Source organism: Haematobia irritans, chromosome 3 (assembly GCF_050003625.1).
Source record: "Haematobia irritans isolate KBUSLIRL chromosome 3, ASM5000362v1, whole genome shotgun sequence".
In the NCBI taxonomy this organism is placed as follows: Eukaryota; Metazoa; Arthropoda; class Insecta; order Diptera; family Muscidae; genus Haematobia; species Haematobia irritans.
In genome coordinates, this window is record NC_134399.1 from 11,341,062 (window position 1) to 11,365,151 (window position 24,090).

The following is a 24,090-nucleotide window of genomic DNA, read 5'->3' on the forward strand; positions in this document are numbered from 1 at the left end:
ATAGAAATTGTTTGTCAAAACTTTATTTAGATAAAAATTTTTGTCAAAATTTTCTTTCTATAAAAAATTTTGTCAAAATTTTATTTATTTATTTATTTACGACAATACAATAAGCCAGAAAGGCCAATAATAGCGCATTGCCTCTATAACTAATTAATTATATAAAATCTAAAATAAATTTACTATTTAATTAAAGAACAATATGAATGAATTTTTATAAAAAGTGTAGAAAATAAATAAGCAAAAATAAAGCAAATAATAAAAATAAAACTGAAAAGTATCCACCAATACTTATTCCAGAAAATAAGGATAACTACCATTGGCAATGACAGACATCTTTATTATTTAATTTATTCTTATATAAATCATTCAAAATTTTATTTCTATAGAAAAATTTGTCAAAAATTTTATTTCTATAGAAAATATTGTCAAAAGTTTATTTCTATAGAATATTTTGTCAAATAGTTTTTTTCTATAGAAAATTTTTCAACATTTTATTTCTATAGAAATTTTTTGTCAAAATTTTATTTCTATAGCATTTTTTTTAAATTTTATTCCTATACAAAATTTTCGCAAAATTTTATATATAAAGAAAATTTAGTCAAAATATTATTTCTATAGAAAATTTTGTCAAAATTGTATTTCTATAGAAAATTTTGTCAAAATTTTATTTCTATTGAAAATTTTGTCAAAATTTTATTTCTATAGAAAATTTTGTCAAAAAATGTATTTCTATAGAAAATTTTGTAATATTTTTGTATAGAAAATTTTGTCTAAATTTCATTTCTATAGAAAATTTTGTCAACATTTTATTTCTATAGAAAATGTTGTCAAAATTCAATTTCTATAGGAAATTTTGTCAAAATTTTATTTCTAAAGAAAATTTTGTCAAAATTTTATTTCTAAAGAAAATTTTGTCAAAATTTTATTTCTATAGAAAAAATTTCCAAAATTTTATTTTGATAGACATTTTTTTTTTTAATTTCATTTCTATAGAAAATTTTTGTCAAAATGTTATTTCTATCGAAAATTTTGTCTAAAATTTATTTCTATCGAAAATTTTGTCAAAAATTTATTTCTATCGAATTTTTGTCAAAATTTTATTTCTGTAGAAAATTTTCGCAAAATTTTATTTCTATAGAAAATTTTGTCAAAATTTTATTTCTATAGAAAATGTCAAAAATTTTGTAAAAATCCAGAGATACTAAATTTCCGATATCTCAACGAAGACCTAGCATCTCTAGATATTAGAACCCTGTAATTCAAGAATACTCGTCATCACGCTTTGGTTCTATTTTTATTCGATTAAGATACATTTTTTCCTCTTTAAAAAATCCATAAGGGCGCATAAGAATGCATTGGCTGGCAGGCCATGAAAGAATGGGGTTGGCACAAAAGGTCTACGAATCTATTTCGCGGCACTCATTTGGACTTGTTGTATTGGTCATTCTCAAGTTATTCGAGTAGCTCGCTTTGTGGGAAATATATAAAGGCTGGTTCTACTTTTTTTCGACTTACGTTCGATCCATAGCGTTTTTATATCATAAGCATTTGTAATGCTCGTTTTATTCCCATTTGAGTGAAGTGTTCACAAAAGACTTCCCATTTAGATCTATTATTAAATGAAAAACCTTGTACGGTATATGTACGTATATAAATTACATGTATTTATTTTATTCATGGTTTTACGAAAAATTAATGTATAAAATGAAACAGAGAAGAAAAAAACAACTTACAAAATTTTATAACCTCCGTATAAATTGATTTTTTCGCACGTCGTTTCATTGATACCATGTTTAATTTAAATATTTTTCAAACTATAAGGGCTAGGGAAAATAATTATTACAGATACTTTTGAGAAAAAAAAATAAATTGTATTCTTATTTCATTAAATTTTCAAGTAATTCTCAAATAGATAGAGATTTTCAAAATCGCTTCTTCATAGGAATTGTCTTAAAACAACAGTAGAAAAATATTTTTAATATTTTTGTGTTTTTTTTTATGAAAAATAAAACAAGTGGAATTATATTTTTTATACTTTAACAAATTGTTTTTCTTGTGCATTATGTATACGGAGATTACAACAAAAAAAAAAAAAAGACAAAACGAAAATAGTAATTGAAAAACAGTTGACATGAACATATAAATAATACTAATAATGTGAATGTGATTGGGTTGACGATTTATTTCTAAAATTCCTACAATAAGATGATTGTTGTTTATCAATAAAATGTTATAAACTAATACACTAGCAACCAATACGGAATTTTGGAATTGCTAGTGAAATAATTTTAAAATAAAAATTGTAGCTCCGCTGCCAAATTTTTTCAAACTAACTCATGGAGAATGTCAAATGGTTTACCAAATTTATTTCTTTTTGGATTTTGTACTGATCAAGTATACTCTTCTAGTTTCATATATAAGTAGTAAAAATACTATAGATAGATAATGGTAGATGCATTTTGCATTTCTTTTTTAATCTGTATGCATGTATGCATCCCTAATGAAGTCTTTTTTTATGGGTTTTGTTTCATTCGAATGTTAGTAAAAATGCTTAAAGCATTTTCTTATGTTTGTTTTTTGTTGTTGTATGAAATATGAATTTGAGCCTAGTCATTTTCACGTAATTTATTGATCCATAGCTTCTTGGCTAGTGTCATCTACTTCCATGCCGGAAGGTTCTTCCGGTTTGGAAGATGCCGAAGGAACTTCATCCATTACCACTTCTTGTAGTCCAGTCTCTTCCTCTGGTGTGTCTTCGATCATGGGCTGGTCATTAAGGGCTAATGTTGGCAGTGCGGGAGTGTTACTTGCCTCATCAGTTACTATAGGTGTGGTTTCCACTACATTTTCTACGCTAGGCGTTTCAGAAACTTGCTCTTCTACTGGTGGTTTAGGCTCACTAAGAGTGTTGTCTGTGGACGCGGCAATATCTTCTTTAGAAGTATCGGCGACAATTTCTTTTTCTGCAGCACTTGGAGCACTTTCTGCACTCTCATTTTTCTCGACAACTTCTTCGGTTTTTTGTGTTTCTACTTCTTCAGTCTTATTTTCTTTTTGTTCTGTAATGTTTTCATTTTGTTTTAGATCTTTTTCTTCTTGTTTCTTCTCGGCTGAGAGTTCATCCTCATTAGTTTTTTCTTCTTCCTTTTTGCTTTCGCATTTATCGTCCAGTTTTTCTACTGCCACTTCCTCTGGTTTTTCTTTTATTTCCTTTATTTCTGCATTTTCTTCGGGTTTGGATTCCTTCTGTTGAATGTCTGATTCTTTTTCTTCTTTATCTTTTTCTTGATTTTCAATTTCTTGCTTTTCGACTATAGTTTTGTCGTCTTTATCGCATTCTTTGTTCTTATCCTCCTCCAAAGTTGCCTGATTTTGTGTTTCTTTTTCCTTTTCTGAAGATTTCTCATCAACGCCTTCTTTCTTTGCTTCATCTACATTTTTCGAAGCTTCTTCAGGCTTCTCAACATCAATTTCCGCTTCCACCTGATTTTCTTCAGATTTTTCGCATTTTTCTTCTTTTTTGGCCGAATCTACTTCGGTTGTTGATGACATATCTTCCTCGACGTTCTTCATTTCCTCTTTAGATTTTTCTTCCACACTTTCTTTCTTGTCTTGATCTACTTTTTCCTCCTCCTCTTTTGTTTCAGATTTCTTTTCGTCTGACATTTCAATGGGGTTATCCTCTTTTTCTACCTTTGATTCAACTTCCAATGTATCCTCTTTTTTGGCCGTTTCCTCAGTCATTTTCTCACCTTTTTCAGGTTCATTTGTTTTATCTTTTTGTTTTTCAGTTTCCTCTTCGCATTCCATTTTCTTCTCTTCCTCCTGTTCTCTGGGCGCGGTTTCAGTCTTCTTAACATCGTCGTCTTCATTTTTAGATTCTTCAGGTAAATCTAATTTAGCTTTTTTAGGATTTGGCAAATTATCATCATCATTGGCATGTGTATTCTTCGATGTGCTTTTCTCTTCAACTTCCTGTTTGGGTTCCTCTTTAGCAGCTTCAACTTCTGCTTTTGAGGCTGTGCCATTGCCATTGGTACTTTCGGCATTATTAAATAATCCCTCCGATTCCATTTCAATATCAACATTAACATCCAGTGATAGATCACCATTTACAACAGAATCTAAAGAATCGCCGTTTTCAGATTCCGTGCGCTTACGGCCTGGTTCAACGGTACTAACTACTGAAAGTATGGAAAAATTAAAAGAATACCCGAAGGACGATCGATATTAACCAATATGCTTTAAATTGTGAAATTTTGTTATTGACATGGAAAACAGTGAACAGTGACCACGAATTTTAAGCATTATGGATAGTAGATGATGATGATAATAACTTACCAAGGATATTCTTTTCCAGAGCCCGCATAAATTTATCAATTCGGCTGTATTGCTTTCGTGGATCAATTAGTAATTCACATAGCCTTTGGATAGTGAATGGAGCGGCATTGAACAATTCTAAGCGCTCCAATAGTGATGATTTCATGCTCTCATAGTTAAATGGATCAACATTAGGATATTGGGGAATTTCTGAAAAAAAAAACAAATGGAAATTCGATAAACAATTATTCATGGGGTGAGCCTAATATGAACTAATCGGGCTGGAAACAAAATTGTAGCTTTTTTTACATTAAAAAAATTAAAATCCGAGATGAAAAATCTATGCATTGAACATAAATTTTTGATAAATAGTATTTTCGGTTTTGTTATACTGCAAAACGGTCATTGACAGATATACAACTTGAAATGCTCAGAAATGTAACCACCATTACTGAGAGCTGGGTTTTTGAACTTTTTTGGAAATATTGTGGTGAATTGACTTGAAAACACTACAATTAATAGATTAACATTGCGAGATTTGTATCACCTTTTTGGAGTACAGTCTACATTTTTTCTTAATAAACAAAATTGTCCGGAATTACATTCCGATACCCTCTTTCCAGAGTACGCCAAGTCGACTTAGCATTTTCTATGGAATTCGTTGTTTTTTATTCGTATTGATGTGAATTGTATCCTGTCAAAAGTTCGAATTTATTGGACAACTCTATCAAAAGTTATGGTTAATATTGTACGTAGCCTGTGACTAAAGTTTTAAAAATTTCCAATCCAAAAAGGACAAAAAGCATTGTTCGGTCTAAAGAGGTCGGTCATTTTTAGCCATGTTCTATTATCACTATTTTGAATTCGTACATAGTAAAAAAAATCTACAATAAACATGAAAAAAATTGAATTCATTTATTTTACAAGTTTTGAGAAATTCAAAAAAAAAAAAAAAGAAATTTACAATAAACATGATTTTAAGAACGAAAAAATTGAATTTATATATTTTACGAGTTTTGAGAAATTCCAAAAAAAAACTTTGAACTTGTTTCCTGTATAATTCACTTTTTACACTTAGCGTACTTTGGAATGGAGGTATCGACTTTGTTTGTTGACATGCTTCGTAGGCACATTTTCCCACTTCTTTGACAACAATTTGAAAATTGAAGCGATATGATATGAGGAACACTTCTTCCTATATAGAAAAAGCAACCGAGTTAAACTCAGCTCAATTTTAGGCTCGTTCTTTGGTGCCTCTTCAATAATTGCGTATTCGCTCAAGGAATGGCGCACCGCCATCTAAGGAAATAATTTTTTACAACACGCAACTGCTGCTTTTGCCGGAGTCAGTTCTAGACCATTTGCCTATTTTCTATTCATGAGATTCTAAAAATGTTTTTCCCTGAGTGATAGTCTCACACTATCCTAGTTTTCTATCATCCTTTCTTCTTCTTTCAACATTTCAAAAGCAGATGCAATAAAAATGCTCCTTGGAAAATGTCCATTCTCATACACCTTTTAATCTTGACAAGCCCTACAGAGGTGTATAACCCTCGCTCGATGTTTAGAAAATGCTCAGCCAATCCTAGACAAATTTCATTTGCCCCCGTCTCCATTCATGAGATCCTAAATAATTTTTTCCCTGAGTGATACTGGCACATTATCCTATTTTATTTAATGCAATGTAGATTCACTTGACATTATTCGATGAATGTATGTGATAGTGTTGGCATCGTAAATTCATTGGATGGAAATATTTTGGACTTGTGGTGGGCAAAATATACATAATTATATTTTTTATTTATTTATTTATTAAATAAAAAAATCATTCTATTTGTAAAATTTGATTTGTCGCATCTTTGGAATAAAAGAGAGGTCAAGGGCCAAGTATTGAATCTGACAATTATTAAGAGAGAAGTTCACTGCTTGTGGTATAAAAATCGACTGAATAGTCTATGGTATGATCACAATAGGCAAATATTTGCCCAAAATGAGTGTCAAACTTTTTTCCAGAATCACTTTCAAAACATCTGGACGCAATTTTTGGAAAATATTCCTATATAAGATATTTTATTCCTATATATGATATTTTATTCTTATATATGAGCTAAAAATCTTTGCGAGTTTGTCTGTGGCAACGAATTCTTTTTCTAATTTTTGTCAAATATATGCCATACCGTAAGTGAGTCTGAAACAACGGGCTACCACTGTAACTAACCTAACCTAATGTCACAACCAAAATCCTTCTATTTTTACAAAATTTGGAAACTCAACTTTTCCCCATCTTAGCACTTAAGATGAGTACTAAGTTCGAGTTTAGCCGCTAAAGCGAAAACTAAATCAGTTAAAAAAGGCATACAATTATACATATTTGTTGCAAACTTACAACTTGATGGGGAATTGCCCAAAGCAAAATTTCACCTTTAAGGCGATTTCGTTTCTGTGAAAATGTACAACACTGGAGTTACCCTACTTCTTTACTAATTTTCCGAAATTATTGTGCAATCCTAAAAGGGTTGGTTATTAATGATACTTTCAGGGACACTAAATACAAAAGCTACTACACAGCATGGGTGGTACAATTCTACCAAAAATAATAGATTTTTACTGTTTGGTAGATTTTGCAAAATTTTCTATAGAAATAAAATTTCGACAAAATTTTCAATGGAAAAAATATCAACATTTTCACGAAAATTTTTCCAATTAAAATTTTAATTGTGTTTTAAAAAATATTCAATTAAAAAATTAATTGATTCAATAAATTTTTTAATTGAAACAAAAATCAATCACAAAAATAATAGTATCAATTAATTTTTTAATTGGATCAATTAACTTTGTAATTGACCTTCAATTAATTTTTTAATTGATACTATCATTTCTGTGATTGAAGACATTTCAATTAAAAATTAATTGGATCAATTAATTTCGTGATTGAATCAGAAAAAAAAATTTTGTGTGTAGAAATAAAATATTGACAAAATTTTCTATAGAAATAAAATTTTGACAAAATTTTCTATAGAAATAAAATTTTGACAAAATTTTCTATAGAAATAAAATTTTGACAAAATTTTCTATAGAAACAAAATTTTCTATAGTAATAAAATTTTGACAAATAACCGTGCTATAGTCATTTTATATTTTTTTTTTTTGAACACTCGAAATCGCCATTAGATTCATCTGTAGTATTGCTTATTTTTACAGTAGCAATTTCAGGATATCATCTGAGATGATCATACACTACAGCTAATAAGTCAAAAGCGATAAAGATAATTAAACAATTTTGCTGCAGCTCAAATTATTTTGTAAATTTACTAACAGCAGTCAATTAGTAATGTCTCCCTCAATCTGGCACAATCCAAGATTTCGCGTCAAATGGCTTAACTCAGGAATAGTGGAAATATTTTGCAACAGTAGTATTAAATTAATACTTTAATTAATTTGGTTTTGATATTTAGTTTTTTTTTAATTGAATACCAAATGCAAGACAAAGTAAAAAAGCCAAGATATAGATGCAATTATTCAGGATTTTAAAATAATGAATACAAACAGCCATTAACTCTGCAATTCTTCAGAGTCAGAATTTCGCAATTTAAAGCGCCCTTTACATATGTGTAAGCATACACACATACATACATATATATGATTATTAAAAGACTGTGTCAGCTTACTTACCATCAATTCTAGGAGTCGTATCGTAAAAATTCTTTATCACATTTAGTAGTTTCTCACGGAACAAATATTTCAGGGAAGCCCATTTGAATACAGTGTCGCCGGTTTTAGCAACATATCCCAAATAATCGTCTAATTCCTTTGGTATATCTTTTTGTTTAAGACGCGTAAAACGCTCCAAGATTTGCATAATCTCTTCGTGATTTTCCATAGTAACCATTTTTGTTAAAGTTAATTTGTAGGATTTTTTCTTTAATAAAACTGCTACTTATTAACTTTTTCTGGTATACACACTCACTCGCCGCCGACTCGACTCCTTTTTTTCTTTGTGAATTTCACTTGGCTTGTCTGCTTGTATTGAGCAAATATAAAAATTTGCAATACCTGCGATGAGTTGTACACACAGAAACGATATTACCAGGGCAATTCCGCAAGAAGGAATAAAAATGGCTATAGAAAATGACCGTTGAAACTGGACCAGGAAGTTTCCTCCTTAGCGGCGAGAATAGATTGATCAACAGAAACCAAAACGAGGAATAAAATTCGCATAAGAAATTCGCGGAGAGAGGTGAAATTTCACAGTGCTACCAACTGTAGGACAATTCCAAAGACGTATCGTATCGTAACGCAACAATGCAATCTAAATAAAAGCGTAGACGTATTACGGTATGTAATACCTTTTTCAGATGTTGTAAATGCGAGCCAGTTAAGAGGATCTTTAATATTTGTGGTCCTGTGACCATTAAAAGGAAAGGGCATGGATAGAACTTCAGTAAAATTTGCGATGGAAAATATGTAATCCCTATTTTTGAAAAATGTAAATAAACGAAAAAACAAAAATATAACGAAACAAATGAAAATACAGTGAAGTCGGCAAAAGTTATGGAAACATCTAAAAATAAAATAAAAGTAGGTACTAATTGTTTCTGTTTTAAGAAAATACCATTGGTATCTTGACTTCTTCTGCTCAATGTATGTTTATGCTTCATCACGTTGTCGAGGTAAGATTTCTTGACTACTTGACATCATTCCAGTTAAGTTATATTGAGAAAGGCAAAACTATTGACAATCTATTTATTTTTTCATAATACACGATTAAGGCCGCTGCGAAATCCCATACAAAACAAAAAAATGCAAGAAGAAAATACCATTGGTATCTTGACTTCTTCTGCTCAATGTATGTTTATGCTTCATCACGTTGTCGAGGTAAGATTTCTTGACTACTTGACATCATTCCAGTTAAGTTATATTGAGAAAGGCAAAACTATTGACAATCTATTTATTTTTTCATAATACACGATTAAGGCCGCTGCGAAATCCCATACAAAACAAAAAAATGCAAGAACTAGCGAAATTTTTTCCATTTGTGGTACTTTGTTTTTTTTCGAGTTGAAAAACTGACGTTTATAGCATGGCTCCATTCGCAATGTGAATTAAGATATAATTTATTTATAAAAAGTATTTGTGTGGGTTTATAACGCAAACACGGATAATATTTTAGTTCCAAAAATATATACAAAGGATCAAAGGAGTAGCAGATTAATTGCCCAAGGAAAAATAAAATGTTAATTTTGTAATAGCAAGCAGCAAACACCAACTTAATTCAATATCGCTCTCGGTTAAATAGCACTCCCTGTTACCTAAATCAACACCACTTTCTATGTGTGAAATAATGGTTTCTATAAAAATTTTTCGCAAGAATGAACATAATACCAGCCTTTAGCAGACCGTATCAGTTTTAACGCCGTTCGTTTTTGCCAAAGAAATTAGTGATGGCGGCCCATTGTTATTTTATACCGATTCGACTTTGTATCCTGCCGTAGTTCCGTTTGTCACCGTCCGACAACAGCGACGTTCTTGACAGACTTTAAACGTCAACGGCACTAAGGCATTTTAATTAATAGAAAAATTAAATTATTACAATTTTTGTATCGCTGCCAACTGCACTGTCCATGCTGAAACCCTAAGCGAGCTTCTCTCTCCAATCCAGCCAAGCTGTCCAGCTTGGTTTTTGCATTTGCAGGTATGGCAATTTGGTGTCTCTCATTAGGGAAACAATACGACGAAAGATAAGATATACACATACACAAAATGTTTAGCAGTGTGAAAATCAGTGTTAGTTTCTAAATTTTAAGGAAGAAACATTAAACATTCTTAAAATCAAACACAACAAACAAATGCATAGCATTCCGAGTTAAAAGATTAAAATTCCTGTTCACAATTCATGGTAATGGGGTTATGGATAAAGTTGTGCCGTTTATATACATTCCAACAAGGAATGTAGGGGCAGTGTTATTCTACAAAATACACATTTATTCCATTCGGGTGTCAGTATATTATTACGTGTAAATTGTAGTGCATTTCTTAAAATTGTTTTGCATGAAGGCCTAAGGATGATTGATGGTGGACAAATGTAAAATATTTCGTTTCGTTGATATTAGTTTTGTTGCTTACAAGAAACGTTAATTTTTCACTCATAAAGTAGGCCAAAGGACATTAGATATATGCTAAAGGATATTGTTCCCAAAATAGTATTTAGTCCTGCAACGCTTTCTTATGGATTTCCAATTTCCATTAAACTAGTAGATTTGTTTCAGGATATTGTATTATTAAAGGAATTATGGATTCCATATCCTTTTTGTATTGGTAAATTGCAACAAGTATTTATATCCTTTTCGATTGCTAGGAATGCATGGTTATTTGAAAACAAATATAGATCTGGTACATAAAATGGCGAAAAGATTGAAAACAGAATGATTAACCCTAAAAAAAGATGGGACAATGAATTTGTCACAATAGTTATGAAACATTTTCCAAAGAACGTATTGAATAACATGTAAGATTTCTATACTAAAAAATCCACATACAGTGAAACCTCTCAAATTTAGACACTCTGAAAACCGGACTCCTCCCAAATGTGGACAGTTTTCTGGGGACGTTTGCTATATTAAAACATTCAAGTTAATCTCTCATATCTGGACACCTCTCAAATGTGGACAATATTAAGGCGACCGTGGGTGTCTACCTTTCGGAGGTTTCATTGTAATTAAAAAATAAAAACTGCGGAAAATCGGTGATTTCGCAGAAATAAGTATTTAGTTAGGTTAGATTTGGTGAAAGGACCTTCTCCACCTCATGTTGGCAGACATATACATAAGACAGCTTTTAGTTGTTGTTCTCTTTAATATTTTCATTTCGCCCGTACTTTTGTTGTTTATTCAATTTCTTTATTCTAGTATTTTACTTTTGCGTGCTAGTACGTTTAGAAATCATGGAGTATCTTCGGTGTCGTAGCTATTTGGCTAGGCTTGGTTAGGTATAATGGCAGCCCGATATTTTCAGGCTCACTTAGACTATTCAGTTCATTGTGATACCAGAGTGGTGAATTTCTCTCTTATCACTGAGTCCTGCCCGATTCTATGTTTAGCTCAATGACAAGGGAACTACTTTTTATTGCCTAGTTCGTACGGCATTCCACATTGCGGTGTTACTGAGAGGAGATAATCCACCGCTGAAAACCTTTTTCGTGTTCGGTCGAAACTGGGGTTGAACCCACGACCCTATATATGCAAGGCATGCTAACCATTGCTCCACGGCGGCTCTCTAAATATATTCACCATCCTTGGCCTCCTTTACTATCGAAATTATTCGTACTACGATCCTGTGGATGCAGCAGAATCTCAAGTTCTGAATTCATCAGTTGTTTCCGAGTAACCGTTGCATTCTAGAACATTTCCCGATCGTTCAGTATCTTCTATTTGTGCCATAGCTATTTCGCTATCTCCAAATATATTTACCCTCATTGACCGCATTTCCTTGTCATATTCGGACTACGATCACGGTTGCCACAGTTGGTAGAATTCTATCAAAAAATGGCAGATTGGTAGGATTCTTGAAGTTTTGGTCGATTTTGTAAAATATTCCTCTCCAACTTTAATTTTGACAAAATTTTTTGTAGAAATAAAATTGATCAAAATCTTCAAAATAATTTTTTTAAAGTTGGTAGATTTTTGGTAACATTTTCTTCACATTTTGGTAGATTATTTTTAGTACGAGTGGCAACCGTGACTACGATCCAGTAGATGCAGCAGTCCTGTATTCATCAGTTGTTTCAGAGTAACCCTTGAGTCTTGCCCGACTCGGTTTTAAGCACATTTACAAGGGGCCTTCTTCATCTATCTCTGTTCATCCTATTTTTCTGCTCGTATAACACTGTTGAATAAGTAGCATCATATATGTTAGCATCGTTTTGTTCCTGATATCGATCGACTCTCAAATCGTTCTTAATATATATGTCACTATGTTCGCCTCAGTTGTATATGTCGTATGTCCGGATCGGACTAAATCGTATGTCCGGATCGGACTAAAACTTATTTATACGCAGATTCAAACGCCATTTATTTTATTGAAACCTTAAATCCTGATTTTTCCTATTCACTCATTTCTCTAAATATAATCGTATATGGCCTATAGTGACTCGTTTATAATTAATTACAAAATAAAATTAATTAATAAAAAATAATATAAAACGTTTAAGCCCCGTAATAGTCGCTTATGCCTTGAAGATAAAGCAAGGCCACTATCTCTAGAGGTGACGAATTGTTTTTCTTTAGTTCACTGAATGAAACTGAACAAGATCTCAACGAGACAGCTACTGAGTAGACCCGTAAAATTTTTTAAGGGACACATAAAGTTGATTGCACATTGATCTCGAATAGGTGTGACAGATAGATATAAAAATCTCGTTATTTATTAGGAGGCATGATACCGACTCAATATTGACTCAATATAGAGGATGTATGTCCATGACAGATGAAAATTCTAAGTGAAATTATGGACATAGCATCATCGATAAATGAACATATGACCACGGTTGCAACACGAGCCAAAAATAATCTACCAAAAATTAAGAGCAAATTTTACCAAAAACTACCAAACAAAAAAAATCCACAATTTTATTTCTATAGAAAATTTTGTAAAAATTTTATTTCTCTAGAAAATTTTGTCAAAATTTTATTTCTAAAGAAAATTTTGTCAAAATTTTATTTCTATAGAAAATTTTGTCAAAATTTTATTTCTATAGAAAATGTTGTCAAAATTTTATTTCTATAGAAAATTTTTATCAAAATTTTATTTCTATAGAAAAATTGTATTTTTAAATAAAATTTTGTCAAAATTGTACTTCTATAGAAAATTTCGTCAAAATTGTACTTCTATAGAAAATTTTGTTAAAATTTTATTTCTATAGAAAATTTTGTAAAAATTTTATTTCTATAGAAAATTTTGTCAAAATTTTATTTCTATAGAAAATTTTGTCAAAATTTTATATCTATAGGAATTTTTTATCAAAATTTTATTTCTATAGAAAAATTTTTATTTCTAAATGAAATTTTGTCAAAAGTTTATTTCTTTCTATATAAAATTTCGTCAAATTTTTATTTCTATAGAAAATTTTGTCAAAATTTTATTTCTATAGAAATTTTTGTCAAAATTTTATTTCTACAGAATATTTTGTCAAAATTTTATTTCTATAGAAAATTTTGTCAAATTTTTATTTCTATAGAAAATTTCGTCAAAATTTTATTTCTATAGAAAATTTTTATCAAAATTTTATTTCTATAGAAAATTTTGTAAAAAAAATATTTCTATAGAAAATTTTGTCAAAATTTTATTTCTATAGAAAATTTTGTCAAAATTTTATTTCTATAGAAAATTTTGTCAAAATTTTATTTCTATAGAAGATTTTTATCAAAATTTTATTTCTAAATAAAATTTTGTCAACATTTTATTTCTATAGAAAATTTCGTCAAAATTATATTTCTATAGAAAATTTTGTCAAAATTTTATTTCTATAGAAATTGTTGTCAAAATTTTATTTCTACAGAATATTTTGTCAAAATTTTAATTCTACAGAATATTTTGTCAAAATTTTATTTCTACAGAAAATTTTGTCAAAATTCTTTTCCTATAGAAAATTTTGTAAAAATTTTATTTCTATAGAAAATTTTGTCAAAACTTTATTTCTATAGAATATTTTGTCAAAATTTTATTTCTGGGTAATTCCAAAGTATATGACCCCTTAACAGGCATATCAACTTTAAAAATCAACATCCTAAAACGCTTAGATTGTAATGATGTTTACTGCTCTCATATCGATTAAAAGTATGCAAGAATTATGCAATAGAATATAGCTTTTCGTTTATGTTTTTTTTTACCCACAATAAATGAATTCAAACACAAAAATCGTTTAAGTTTTTATATTGTAACGACCGTTACTTTTTAAAAGAATTTTCTTTGATAAATAATTTTCTTTGATTTGAAAACAACCCTATTACTGAAAGAAAACATTACAAAGAATTTAATCAGATTTTTTACTTGACACATCCTGTGCAAAATTTTACAATACATGATATTTGTTTCCGAAATATGAAAACAGCACATGTATAAAGTAACGACCCTTACTTTTAAAATGGTCAAAAATAGTGCTGAAATTAAATTTTTTATGAATGCTTTCGGCTGCTACCGAAGCTTGAACTTTCGTAGGTCCAAAATTAAGCAATCCTCGTGACATATATTCTTAGGGTGGAATTTTATTTAAAAAATCACAGAATATCGGTAACGACCGTTACTTTGGAAACACCCTTCTATAGAAAATTTTGTCAAAATTTTATTTCTATAGAAAATTTTGTTAAAACTTTATTTCTATAGAAAATTTTGTCAAAATTTTATTTCTATAGAAGATTTTTATCAAAATTTTATTTCTAAATAAATTTTTTTCAAAATTTTATTTCTATAGAAAATTTCGTCAAAATTGTATTTCTATAGAAAATTTTGTCAAAATTTTATTTCTACAGAAAATTTTGTCAAAATTTTATTTCTATAGAAATTTTTGTCAAATTTTATTTCTATAGAATATTTTGCCAAAATTTTATTTCTATAGAAAATTTTGTCAAAATTTTATTTCTAAAGAAAATTTATAGAGTACATCTGCAAAATCTAAATCCTTGGTTATCAAAAGAAGAGTTGAAACTATATTCATACAAATCTCTTTGTGTCTCAAGTCTATATAGGATTGACTATTCTTGAATAAATTTTAAATTTTCCGTGGCTTTTTCAAAGCAAAATAAAGAAAATCAAAATTGCTAAATTTGCATCTATGAAGGAGTAATGTTTGTATTTACAGAGTTAAATAACTACAATCTTAGCTCAATGTATCGCAGGTTAGATATTTACAGTTTTGGAGATGTTCCCATATCTGCACATACAACAGTAGCTGACCAAGGGTGAATATAATGCCAAGCTTTATGTTTCCTTAGGGAAAATGAAAAAAAAAAATCAATGGATGATTTGATAATAATGTTTTTTTTTGTTTTACTTATTTCAGATTGAAAGCTGGCTGACCTGCATAATTTGTACTCCATAAACATTAGCATTCATTAAAGATTAATAATATTCATTTGTTAAACATTCATTTGTTGCTACAAAACGTAAATACTGAACTACACAAATGGACGAACGAGAGGAAATACAACAGAATAATATGATATCAAATCTACCACTGCTCTTTGCAAATGGCTATCCAACATCATTGGAAAAAATTTCAGAGCCTCAGTTGGAAAAATTTATACCTTTTATGGTACAATGTTCCTTGGGCCACATCAATTTACAAGGGCAAGTGGAGTGCAGTGAACCTGAGTGGTGGCCCGAAGACTTGCCCTTCAATATACCCCTGAGAAAACCCAAAACATTTCATGGCAATTGGGTTGGCAAACTGAAGGAGGTTGTATTGATATGCTATCAGTTTCACAAAAGTGTTTTCCTGCTGAGATTTTGCAATGATCTGTCATCTTATGAGCATGCAAGCTTACGTTTCATAAACAATTACAACTCGACGACATCATTATTCGATCGAAGAAGTAATAAACTGTTGGTTACATTTCGCAATGAAAATATGTCCTATGACCAACCACAAAGACTTCGGAAATGCCTGCTTCAACAAAAGTCCAAAAATGGCCATTTGTCAGTGAACTCACTGCAACAGATGGTTGAACCTGCCCCTTTTGATATTTATCTATGTGATAATTGCGATGCTGAACTGTATTCGAAAGAAGCTATTTTGGTTCATGAGAAGACGTGCAGTGTGGAGGATGACGATGATGTTATTTTGTGTGACACTCCTGAGCCGGAGCCGGCACCCGAATGTTCGAGTACATCGGAGGACAACGAACAACGCATTGGCTTCCTACTAAATTTCAATTTACAATGTAGAACTGCAAAACCCCCAAGCCAAAATACTGTACAACAGCCCAGCAGCAATGAGATCGATGCCAGCTTTAATGGATCGCCCATAGACAATTTGAAAGTTGACAGCCGATTTAAAATCATAGACAAAAAGAAACGTATCTCCAGACGAACAAGGGCTGTGCATTCGGTTTGGCGTTGTCCCACAATACCACTCTCTTCACCTGCAGGTCAGCTCCTATTGCGGACGACTAAAACATCCGTTACCCCGGAATATCTTAGTGAACGCTTGGATCGAATTGAGAGATTTTGTCAAGCCCCGCTACTATCAAAATTGACTACAAAGCCCAAATTTTTGGAGAGAAAACAGTCGACTTCCACACCCCACTGTAGTTTTAAGAAGCCCCAAGAGTACAGTACTCATTTGTATATTTTCCCTCGCCGACAATTTTCACAGAAACGACGAACCGAAAATGTTTTGCTTTTCAATTCAAATCTGTTGAGACGATGCAAACCGATTTCCGTACGGTTGAAAAAAATTAACGAAAGCAAACAGAATACTCCTAGCACCAAATTAAATATAAAATTAACACGCGACAATTGTCGCAGTTCGAATTGGAAAATATCATCATGTCCATCAGCGGAAATTATTGTCGATACAATTGATTTGTGTACTTCCGATGAGGACGATGACAATCAAATTAGCTATCGACAATCCAATATATCTTATATCATAGACTATTAGCATATACTACTACAATTCATTTTTATAGTAATATAAAATAATATTAAAGGTATTGTAAAACAAAACAGAAAATAGAAGGAAACCGCAACATCTATCTCAAATGGAGATGGATACTTTGAGAGAGATGCATTAACTTCATCAATATCATCATATTTTCCATATAAATGTGTTTCCAATAATGACAAATATTGAATGAAAGATTCCTGGAGAAACCTGGCATATACATTCATATATATGTGACAATAAAAGGTTGTATAACATATTGATGACTCCAAAATTGTTGTTGTATATTACAAAATTGAAAACAATCTTTATTGTCTTGAATAAAATCTACTCACTAGAATCAATTATCCATCCATTCAATATTTGATTTGGAATACCATGAATTCATATGTATATATATTACACATAAATTGACATGAATCTATATCATATAGTTCGTGTTTTTGTTATAGTCGCGATATAAATATTTTTTATTATATGAAAAATTATGAATAATTTTATTTTGGCTTAGCTACATCTGAATTTTTCTATATATAGAGCCTTTACGATAACTTAATATATAAACATAAATAAAGAAAATCATTTTTGTTTTAATCTCGTTTCATTTGTGACCATCGCGACTTTAGCAAAAACATTCTAAGAAGAAAAAAAAAAAAAAAACAAAACTATAACAACAATATGTATAATTTATTATTTTTAGTTTTGTTTCTTGTTAACATGAATTATACTTTTTACGTTTACGTTTGTTTAAGAAATACATAAAAAATATCTTTTCTACCAGAACCTTAAAGACTAATTTTCATTAATTTATTTTGTAATGTTATATCCTTAGATGAAATAAAATATCTAAACTTAGCAAAAGTATGTAATATTTCTAAATACAGTACAATGGTATACATTTGGTAATCTAAAAAAAGATGATGGCTTTGTTTTTTCTCATGCAGAAAACACATATGTATATTGGAAATGGGCTTGAAAAGGTATGGCTTTCAATATGAATAGAAAAGTGGGCTTAATTAAATTTATATAAAATTTTGTAAAATTTTATTTCTATAGAAAATTTTTTGTCAAAATTTTATTTCTATAGAAAATTTTCGCAAAATTTTATTTCTATGGAAAATTTTCGCAAAATTTTATTTCTATAGAAAATTTTTGCCAATTTTTATTTCTATAGAAAATTTTTGCCAATTTTTATTTCTATAGAAAATTTTTGCAAAATTTTATTTCTATAGAAAATTTTTTGTCAAAATTTTATTTGTATAGAAAATTTTTGCAAAAAGTTCTTTCTATAAAAAATTTTCGCAAAATTTTATTTTTATAAAAAATGTTTTGCAAAATTTTATTTCTAGAAAAAATTTTCGCAAAATTTTATTTTATAAAAATTTTCGCAAAATTTTATTTTTATAAAAAATTTTTGCAAAATTTTATTTCTAGAAAAAAAATTTCGCAAAATTTTATTTTTATAGAAAATTTAATTACTATAGAAAATTTTCGCAAAATTTTATTTCTATAGAAAATTTTTTGTCAAAATTTTATTTCTATAGAAAATCTTCGCAAAATTTTATTTCTATGGAAAATTTTCGCAAAATTTTATTTCTATAGAAAATTTTTGCAAATTTTTATTTCTATAGAAAATTTTTGCAAAATTTTATTTCTATAGAAAATTTTCGCAAAATTTTATTTTTATAAAAAATTTTTGCAAAATTTTATTTCTATAAAAAACTTTCGCAAAATTTTATTTCTATAAAAAATTTTCGCAAAATTTTATTTTTATAAAAAATTTTTGCAAAATTTTATTTCTATAAAAATTTTCGCAAAATTTTATTTCTATAGAAAATTTAATTACTATAGAAAATTTTCGCAAAATTTTATTTCAATAGAAAATTTTCGCAAAATTTTATTTCTATAGAAACTTTTGTCAAATTTTTTTATTCACATTTATATAGAAAATTTTGTTAAAAAATTTGTTGTATAAACATTTTTTTTCGCAAAATGTTATTTTTATAAAAAATTTTTGCAAAATTTTATTTCTAGAAAAAATTTTCGCAAAATTTTATTTCTATAGAAAATTTAATTACTATAGAAAATTTTCGCAAAATTTTATTTCTATAGAAAATTTTCGCAAAATTTTATTTCTGTAGAAACTTTTTTTTCAAAATTTTACTTCTTTAGAAAATTTTATCAAAATTTTATTTCCATAGAAAATTTTGTCAAAATTTTACTTTTACAGAAAATTTTCGCAAAATTTTATTTCTATAGAAAATTTTTGCAAAATTTTATTTCTATAGAAAATTTTCGCAAAATTTTATTTTTATAAAAAATGTTTGCAAAATTTTATTTCTAGAAAAAACTTTCGCAAAATTGTATTTCAATAGAAACTGTGTGTTGTCAATTTTTTTCCTATTTATATTTATATAGAAGATTTTGTTAAAAAATTTGTTGTAGTGAGTATAGCCGAAAGCCGGGCGGGGCCTATTATATCATACCCTAAACCACCCCTACTGAATTAGTAAACATAAGCATTTGTGGGGTATCGGTATAACAGGTTGGCTGGTAAGTCCCCGGTCTAACAAAGAAAAACACATTTTTTGTCAAAATTCGTTTTTATTATTCAACATAGTTCCCTTCAAGAGCGATACAACGATTATAACGACCTTCCAATTTTTTGATACCATTTTGGTAGTACTCCTTCGGTTTTGCCTCAAAATAGGCCTCAGTTTCGGCGATCACCTCTTCATTGCAGCCAAATTTTTTACCTGCGAGCATCCTTTTGAGGTCTGAGAACAAGAAAAAGTCGCTGGGGGCCAGATCTGCAGAACACGGTGGGTGAGGAAGCAATTCGAAGCCCAATTCATGAATTTTTGCCATCGTTCTTAATGACTGGCACGGTTCGTTGTCTTAGTGGAACAACACTTTTTTTCTTCTTCATATGGGGCCGTTTTGCCGCGATTTCGACCTTCAAACGCTCCAATAACGCCATATATTAGTCACTGTTGATGGTTTTTCCTTTCTCAAGATAATCGATAAAAATTATTCCATGCGCATCCCAAAAAACAGAGGCCATTACTTTGCCAGCGGACTTTTGAGTCTTTCCACGCTTCGGAGACGGTTCACCGGTCGCTGTCCACTCAGCCGACTGTCGATTGGACTCAGGAGTGTAGGTTAGGTTAGGTTAGGTTATGTGGCAACCCGATGTATCAGGCTCACTTAGACTATTCAGTCCATTGTGATACCACAGTGGTGAACTTCTCTCTTATCATTGAGTGCTGCCCGATTCCATGTTAAGCTCAATGACAAGGGACCTCCTTTTTATAGCCGAGTCTGAACGGCGTTCCACATTCCAGTGAAACCACTTAGAGAAGCTTTGAAACCCTCAGAAATGTCACCAGCATTACTGAGGTGGGATAATCCACCGCTGAAAAACTTTTTGGTGTTCGGTCGTAGCAGGAATCGAACCCACGACCTTGTGTATGCAAGGCGGGCATGCTAACCATTGCACCACGGTGGTCCCTCTCAGGAGTGTAGTTATGGAGCCATGTTTCATTCTGCATTCACCGTCCTCCGTGCTCATTTCACCACGCTTGAATTTTGCATACCAATCAATTATTGTTGATTTCCCTGGGGCAGATTCCGGAAACTCATTATCAAGCCAAGTTTTTGCTTCTACCGTATTTTTTCCTTTCAGAAAACAGTATTTTATCAAAACAAGAATTTTTCCCCATTTTTTCACAATAACAAAAGTTGCTTCACAAAAGACGCTCTATCTCACAAACTAATTGACTTACAGACGTCAAATTTTGACACGAATCATTTGAAGGTTGGTACTATATAAAAAATAATATGCATTTAATACTAGCGACGCCATCTATGTGTCAGACCGGGGACGTATCAGCCAACCTGTTATGTATGTGCCTTTTTTTAAAAAAATGGTCAACATTCGATATTTTTTGAAATCCTAATTTGTGGAATTTACAACTTTTAATCTAAAGCACATGGGCACAGATTTTTTCTTCTAGAACTCGTAGAATTTTGTAGGGAATGCAGTTAAGAAGAAAAACAGAACTTCTACGTTCAAAATACTGACCCAACTTTGTCAAAATTTTGCAAAAAAAAAAATAAATCTTGCGAACAGTAAAAGATAATTGCACACGCACGCAAATTTTTCTTTAGAGCTTTACAAGTTCTATCCAGCAAAAATCAACGAAATCGGTTCAAAATTGCGGAGTTTACTGCTATAAACAAAATTTCATACCCCCGAGGTGACAAACTTTCAACGCCTACAGGTCAACCCGTGGACCCACTAGGGATCCACAAATTTGCAACCTTAGAGGAAAACACATCAGCTTTCATACAAAGAAATTATGTTGATATATTTATCAGTTCAAAAGTTGCGCACGCAAATTTTTCTGTAGAGCTTTACAAGTTCTACCCAGCAAAAATCAACGAAATCGGTTCAAAATTGCGGAGTTTTCTGCTAAAGGTGAGTATTAAGTTCGAGTTTAGGCGCTAATTTTCACTAAAGTGAAAACTAAATCAGTAAAAAAAGTTATAAAATTATACATATATTTTGCAGATATCATTATAAATTGATGGGGGAATATCCCAAAGCAAATTTTCACAAAGTTTGTATTCCTTAAAATGGATTATTAAAGAAAAGTAATCGTGAAAAAATTACGATTTTAGCGGCTAAACTTGAACTTAATACTCACCTTAAAACAAAATTTCATATCCCCGAGGTGACAAACTTTCAACGCCTACAGGTCAACCCGTGGACCCACTAGGGATCCACAAATTTGCAACCTTAGAGGAAAACACATCAGCTTTCATACAAAGAAAAAAAAATATGTTGATAACTTTCTCCGTTCAAAAGTTGCAGAATTATTTCCAAAAAAGCGATTTGGAACCACTGTGCGCCGATCAGTGAGTAAATGAGCGCATTCTGACCCCGTTCATCGAAATCTGACGATACATATATATGGGAGCTATATTTAAACTTGATCCAAATTCAATAGCGTTCGTCCTTGTGCAAAAAAAAAAACGCCAAAATCGGTTAATAATTGCGACCGGAAACCTGCGAACAACAAATACATGAACAGACGGACGAACGGACAGGCGGACGGACACCAAGGGCTAGATCGGCTCAGGTGATTCTGAGTCGATCGGTATATACTTTATGGGGTCTAATCAATCAACATTTCTGGTAGGCACATTTTTTGGCAGATCAACGTTATTATACCCGGACCACTATGTGGTTTAGGGTATACACATTTGGTCAAAATTTTATTTCTAAAAAAATTGGTCACATTTTTTTCCAATAGGCAATTTTGTCAAAATTTTCTTTCTATAGAAAATTTTATTTCTATAGAAAATTCTTTGTCAAAATTTTATTTCTATAGAAAATTTTCTCAAAATTTTATTTCTATAGAAAATTCTTTGTCAAAATTTTATTACTATAGAAAATTTTGTCAACATTTTATTTCAGCTTAAAACCATACATTGACTAAACTACAAATGTAGCTTAACCAACAGAGGAAAATAATGTTTGTCAAATTTATTTTGGCAAAGCTCTATAGACTGCAAGATGGTTGGATGGACGCATGTTTCGAAATTACCACATTCCTCATCAGCATCCTCTACTTGCAGCAAAACTATCAACCAATTATCAGAATAAATTCAGGCAGTTCATTAAACCCAACAATGAACCACACTGCTGCAATAAAAACAACAACAATGCTTAAAGAACAAAACCAACAATAACAAAACAAAAACAATGGAAAATTTTATTTCTATAGAAAATTTTCTCAATATTTTATTTCTATAGAAAATTCTTTGTCAAAATTTTATTTCTATAAAAAAATTTTCGTAAAATTTTATTTCTATAGAAAATTTTCGCAAAATTTTATTTCTATAGAAAATTTTCGTAAAATTTTATTTCTTAGAAAATTTTCGTAAAATTTTATTTCTATAGAAAATTTTCGCAAAATTTTATTTCTATAGAAAATTTTCGCAAATTTTTATTTCTATAGAAAATTTTGTCAAAATTTTATTTCTATAGAAAATTTTCGCAAAATTTTATTTCTATAGAAAATTTTCGCAAAATTTTATTTCTACAGAAAATTTTCGCAAAATTTTATTTCTATAGAAAATTTTGTCAAAATTTTATTTCTATAGAAAATTTTCGCAAAATTTTATTTCTATAGAAAATTTTCGCAAAATTTTATTTCTATAGAAAATTTTCGCAAAATTTTATTTCTATTGAAAATTCTTTGTCAAAATTTTATTGCTATAGAAAATTTTCGAAAATTTTTTTCTATAGAAAATTTTCGAAAATTTTTTTCTATAGAAAATTTTGTAAAATTTTTATTTCTATAGAAAATTGTTTGTCAAAATTTTATTTCTATGGAAAATTTTCGTAAAATTTTATTTCTATATATAATTTTGTCAAAATTTTATTTCTATAGAAAATTTTGCCAAATTTTTATTTCTATAGAAAATTCTTTGTCAAAATTTTATTTCTATGGAAAATTTTCGTAAAATTTTATTTCTATATATAATTTTGTCAAAATTTTATTTCTATAGAAAATTTTGCCAAAATTTTATTTCTATAGAAAATTCTTTGTCAAAATTTTATTTCTATAGAAAATTTTCTCAAAATTTTATTTCCATAGAAAATTCCTTGTCAAAATTTTATTACTATAGAAAATTTTCGAAAATTTTATTTCTATAAAAAATTTTGTCAAAATTTTATTACTATAGAAAATTTTCGAAAATTTTATTTCTATAGAAAATTTTGTCAAAATTTTATTTCTATAGAAAATTTTCTCAAAATTTTATTTCTATAGAAAATTTTCTCAAAATTTTATTTCTATAGAAAATTTTAGCAAAATTTTATTTCTATAGAAAATTTTTGCAAAATTTTATTTCTATAGAAAATTTTCTCAAAATTTTATTTCTACAGAAAATTTTGTCAAATTTTTATTTCTATAGAAAATTCTTTGTCAAAATTTTATTGCTATAGAAATTTTTCGAAAAATTTTTTCTATAGAAAATTTTGTAAAATTTTTATTTCTATATAAAATTGTTTGTCAAAATTTTATTTCTATATATAA

At 29.5% G+C, this 24,090-nt stretch overlaps 2 protein-coding genes across 5 annotated transcripts; one reads left to right on the plus strand and one right to left on the minus strand.

Annotated features, from left to right (window-relative positions):
* Positions 1-1,646: 1,646 nt before the first annotated feature.
* Positions 1,647-8,562, minus strand: PPP4R2r (Protein phosphatase 4 regulatory subunit 2-related protein). 2 transcript variants are annotated; one of them, XM_075298754.1, is made up of 4 exons: positions 8,291-8,562; positions 7,996-8,242; positions 4,345-4,533; positions 1,647-4,187 (listed from the first exon to the last, which is right to left on the minus strand). In XM_075298754.1, exons 2-4 carry the CDS (start codon positions 8,210-8,212, stop codon positions 2,629-2,631), a joined length of 1,965 nt encoding a protein of 654 aa, XP_075154869.1. In that variant the 5' UTR covers positions 8,213-8,242; positions 8,291-8,562; the 3' UTR covers positions 1,647-2,628. The 2 variants fall into 2 exon arrangements, with proteins under 2 accessions (XP_075154869.1, XP_075154870.1); XM_075298755.1 differs by having other exon boundaries at positions 1,647-4,184; positions 7,996-8,562.
* A 1,263-nt stretch (positions 8,563-9,825) lies between these two features.
* Positions 9,826-17,194, plus strand: ova (ovaries absent). 3 transcript variants are annotated; one of them, XM_075300210.1, is made up of 2 exons: positions 9,826-10,015; positions 15,377-17,194. In XM_075300210.1, the coding sequence occupies exon 2, from the start codon at positions 15,500-15,502 to the stop codon at positions 16,976-16,978; it is 1,479 nt and encodes a 492-aa protein (XP_075156325.1). In that variant the 5' UTR covers positions 9,826-10,015; positions 15,377-15,499; the 3' UTR covers positions 16,979-17,194. The 3 variants fall into 3 exon arrangements, with proteins under 3 accessions (XP_075156325.1, XP_075156327.1, XP_075156326.1); XM_075300212.1 differs by lacking the exon at positions 9,826-10,015 and adding an exon at positions 10,084-10,219; XM_075300211.1 differs by lacking the exon at positions 9,826-10,015 and adding an exon at positions 15,176-15,275.
* The last annotated feature ends 6,896 nt before the right edge of the window (positions 17,195-24,090 follow it).

Excerpts from the sequence above, each read along its gene's own strand:
- PPP4R2r (XM_075298754.1), bottom strand. The coding sequence starts at position 8,212 with ATGGTTACTATGGAAAATCACGAAGAGATTATGCAAATCTTGGAGCGT. Across the intron at positions 4,534-7,995 it reads TACGACTCCTAGAATTGATG|AAATTCCCCAATATCCTAAT; the intron begins GTAAGTAAGCTG and ends TTTTTTTTTCAG. Across the intron at positions 4,188-4,344 it reads TCTGGAAAAGAATATCCTTG|TAGTTAGTACCGTTGAACCA; the intron begins GTAAGTTATTAT and ends CCATACTTTCAG.
- ova (XM_075300210.1), top strand. The coding sequence starts at position 15,500 with ATGGACGAACGAGAGGAAATACAACAGAATAATATGATATCAAATCTA.